The sequence below is a fragment of the Trypanosoma equiperdum genome (genome assembly GCF_001457755.1).
Source record: "Trypanosoma equiperdum strain OVI genome assembly, contig: ctg_1201, whole genome shotgun sequence".
Lineage (NCBI taxonomy): Eukaryota > Euglenozoa > Kinetoplastea > Trypanosomatida > Trypanosomatidae > Trypanosoma > Trypanosoma equiperdum.
Window position 1 is genome coordinate 12469 of NW_027123174.1, and position 3870 is coordinate 16338.

The following is a 3870-nucleotide window of genomic DNA, read 5'->3' on the forward strand; positions in this document are numbered from 1 at the left end:
GGGGAAGTGTAGCTTAATATTTCTATATTTTCTCAAAAAATGATGAACGTATTTGATTGATGTAGTGTCGATTTACATTGTGCCATTGCCGCGGTTTTATGAGCTGATCACAATCCCATTGTTTGTAGGTTGTGGAAGACCAGCGGCGGTCAGACAAAGGCGGTCGATGGTGGAACTCGTGGGCATGTCTACGGGTTGTGTAGTACGTGGGTGCGCAAGTGGGCATTACTCGTTGTTCTTGTACTTTGTGTTCTACCTTTGTGAAGTATGCCCCTTAAACAGCTTACCTGTAGCTCTATGCATCTATAGCTGTCAGTTCGCCACCCTTGCCAGCTTGGTGTGAGCATCTTTTCTTACTTGCAACAGCTTGTGTCTTGCGTTTTTCCTCTAACCTCCGCATCCCTAACCCTTAATGAGTGGGTATCTACTTTTTTGTTTTTAGTAACGAGCTTCATCACCTAGAAATAGTCCACCTCACGTAGTCAGTCAGGAAGAGAGGGGTGTAAAATGCCGACCTTGCCTTTGTCGAAATATATTGATGAACTAAAAGCTCTTGAGGGGCTCCTCGCTGTAGATGGGAAGCCTCGTATGTTGAAGTTTGTTGGTGATCAGCTGTATTGGCTGCAGGGTATGGATCAGGAACTTTACAGTGTAAATATTGCAGATCACAACGCAACCCCGAGTCGCGTCATTGATCGCTGTCGGAAAGGTTGCACAGCTGCAGAAGGCAAGGAAGGTTCCACTGTTGAGACAAAGGAGGAGGAGTTGCTGCGGGAGCGGCTGCGATCTCGCGTGACGGGCATCAGCAGCTACCGTGTACGGTGCAGGGACGGTGCTGTTTTCTTCACAAGTGGAGCAAACATATTTCTATACCGCCCCGCAAGCGGCAAACCACCGCTGAAAGTACTTGACTATATCGGTGATGAGGAACTGAAGCAACGCTTCTCCTCAGAGAAGAAACCATTTCTCTGCATTGAATACTTTTCCCACTTGGCGAATGACGCGGGTGCATGTGATTCAACCAAGGACCGTGCCGACGTGATCTCTTTTGTGTACAGCAATAACTTGTATATTGCGACCGTTGTGGAAGGTAGTGGTGAGGCCAGCCACTCAAGGGAACCACCCTTGAGGGTGAATGTGGAATGCGTGACAACTTTCGGCGACGAGTTACACAGTTGTGGGGACGCCGACTACATTATCCAGGAGGAATTCGGTCGTTACACCGGGCACTACGCCACAGCTGAATATGTGCTGTTCAGCTATACAGACGTGTCCATGCTGCGCGAGGTGATGCTAATTGACGGTTCGACTGACTCTGGTGTGGAAAAGATGCCGTACTGCCGTGTTGGTGACCCGAATGCCCGCACTGTGCTCGTAGTGTACGAAAGGCGGACAAAGCGTTATCGTGTTGTCCCGAGCAGTGCTATTGCAGCCATTGCACCGTGGGCGGAGTACATGCCTCGGTTTGGGTTTAAGGACGAACACACCATTTACTTTTCTGTTCTCAGTCGCACGCAGGAGAAAATGTCTCTCCTTTCGTGCCGTATTAACTCTCTACCTGTTGTTGATGCGGAAGCACTTGCATCGTGCTTTTCCGAAGCAGCGCGTGACACTGATGTCGCAGCGGTGGCTGCAGGAACAACACTGGCTACCCGTGCGGCGACAGTCAATCTCACCACAGAGTGGCACCAGCATATACCGTGGGCATGGGTAGATGTCCAACCCGGTGTCGCACTTCACCTTTGCGGCAAGTATGAAGTGCTCGTTCGCCACGCCAATGAGAGTGAGAGTGCGCACAGTCATGTGTACGCCCGTGCTCAAGGGGGTGATGAGGGTTCGTGGCGACCACTTACCTGTGGCGCTTGGAACGTGAGAGCTGGAGGCCTTATAGTGAAGGACGACAGGGTTTTCTTCCTTGCTAATGCAAGAAACAGGCTGGAGAGTGTGCTATACAGCGTTGTGATAAACCTGGATGCAGGTCCTGTTTCTGCCGAGGAGCTGACACAGCTAACACCCTCCGGCGAGCACGTGTACTCTTTCGCAGTGTTGAACAATACACTTTGCTATGTGTCGAGCACTGCGACCACACCAGCAGAGCTTCACATCTCCTCAATAAACAACCCTGGAAGCCGCTGGGTCGTTCCGACGCGGCATCTGTGGGATGATACCAGCGAAAAGGCAGTCACCCCACGTACAACGCTCGAGGGACTCACCGTCCCGCACATTATCAACATCGTGAACCGCCGTGGTGTTCCACTCAGTGGCCGACTGTTTGTATCTCCTCACGCGGCACTAGGTAAGCTGAACCCTTTAGCAATGTATATCTATGGTGGTCCCCACGCACAACTCGTGTACGACAGTGACTTCGACGGTGCCTGCAAGCCAATTTTCCAGATGCTGGCGAGCTTTGGTATATCCGTACTTGTCGCTGACGGTCAAATGAGCAATGCGAATGGCCTACGGGACCATAGCATCTGCAAGCACAGCATGGGGAGCTTTGAGACCTCCGATTACGTGGATTGGGTGCGGCACATGACAAACTGCAAGGAACTACCGTGTGGGTTTTGTGCGGATCCTGAACGGGTTGCCATCTTCGGCTGGTCGTATGGAGGTTATGCAACACTGCTTGCAATGTCGCAGGCTCCAGATGTGTTTAAGATAGGGTTTGCAGGGGCACCTGTGGGGGATTGGACTCTCTATGACACTGGATACACAGAGCGCTATATGGGTCTGCTGCACACCAACGCTGATAGAACATCAGGCAGCAAGGGTGACGCTACTGCCAAATGCGCCATAAGTGATGCCTACACGAGGAGTGCCATTAAGGCTTTTGCCTCCAACTTTCCAGAGGAACTGAACCGCGTTTTCATAGCCCATGGGTTGCTTGACGAGAACGTTCACTTCTGTCACACGAGCGTTGTGGTTAATGCCATGATCGACGCGGGCAAACCGTGCTGCAGCGTTGTTTACCCTGGTGAGCGCCACTCCCTTCGGAAGAAGAAGGCATCGCGACTACACCATGACGCGATGCTCGCAAAGACACTTATGGAGGTGCTTTAATTGTGGACTACTTGCGTTGTGTAGTGTACTGGTAGCGGTTGCTTAATTACGAGGGAAACATGCTTGTTGCACATCTGTGTGGCTGGGGATGTGCTTGACCAATAATGATGATAACATCTGCGGCAGTGCTCGCGTGCACTTTAATTTATTTTTGTATGGGAAGAGTCACACACCATTTCTACCTTCCCTGCCTTCCGTGCTACAGTAGTTGTACCCGTTTCCGCTGTGCTGCAACCAATATGTTCATTTCACTATGCATTTCCAATACACACACACACACATGCACATACATTTTCCTTCTAGTATATGTACCGTAGCACCACAACGAATGCCCACCACCCTTGTGAGAATGATGAGATTGCCATCATACTATTGGAAGACGAGTCTGAACCCTGATGCATTTTATCATGCGGCACTGACGATCTTACATTGCGGTTAGTTGTGATCCCCTTGCCCATGTGTTTTTGTATGCTGCTTGCAGGAACGTGGCAGGCCACCGAGGTCACACTCGTGCTTCGCGTGGTTCAACAACATGGTCCCAGATTGTAGGTTCTTTGTTACTGGTGTGTATGATGAGAAACCTATTTTTATGTAACTCGGGAGAACTGAGCATATTACCTGATGAGTAAACAATCAATCGTTAGATAGTAGCACTGATGTTACCTCTTGGTTTTATGTGTGTTGTAACTTTCCACTGTTGTCATTATCATCCCCTTTAATAGCGAGTGGTCTTTGTGTGCATCTCCGCAAACCACTCGTCTACACCGGGGGAAAGATAAACGAGTGGAATGTTGTTAGTGTTGTGTGTCT

The 3870-nt window shown here is 50.1% G+C and overlaps 1 protein-coding gene across 1 annotated transcript; it reads left to right on the top strand.

Moving 5' to 3' along the window:
- Positions 1 to 507: 507 nt before the first annotated feature.
- Positions 508 to 3060, top strand: TEOVI_000752300 (Dipeptidyl-peptidase 8-like, putative; the record flags this gene model as incomplete). The annotated part of the gene is made up of 1 exon (XM_067220696.1): positions 508 to 3060. The coding sequence occupies one exon, from the start codon at positions 508 to 510 to the stop codon at positions 3058 to 3060; it is 2553 nt and encodes an 850-aa protein (XP_067076797.1).
- Between the last annotated feature and the right edge of the window lie 810 nt (positions 3061 to 3870).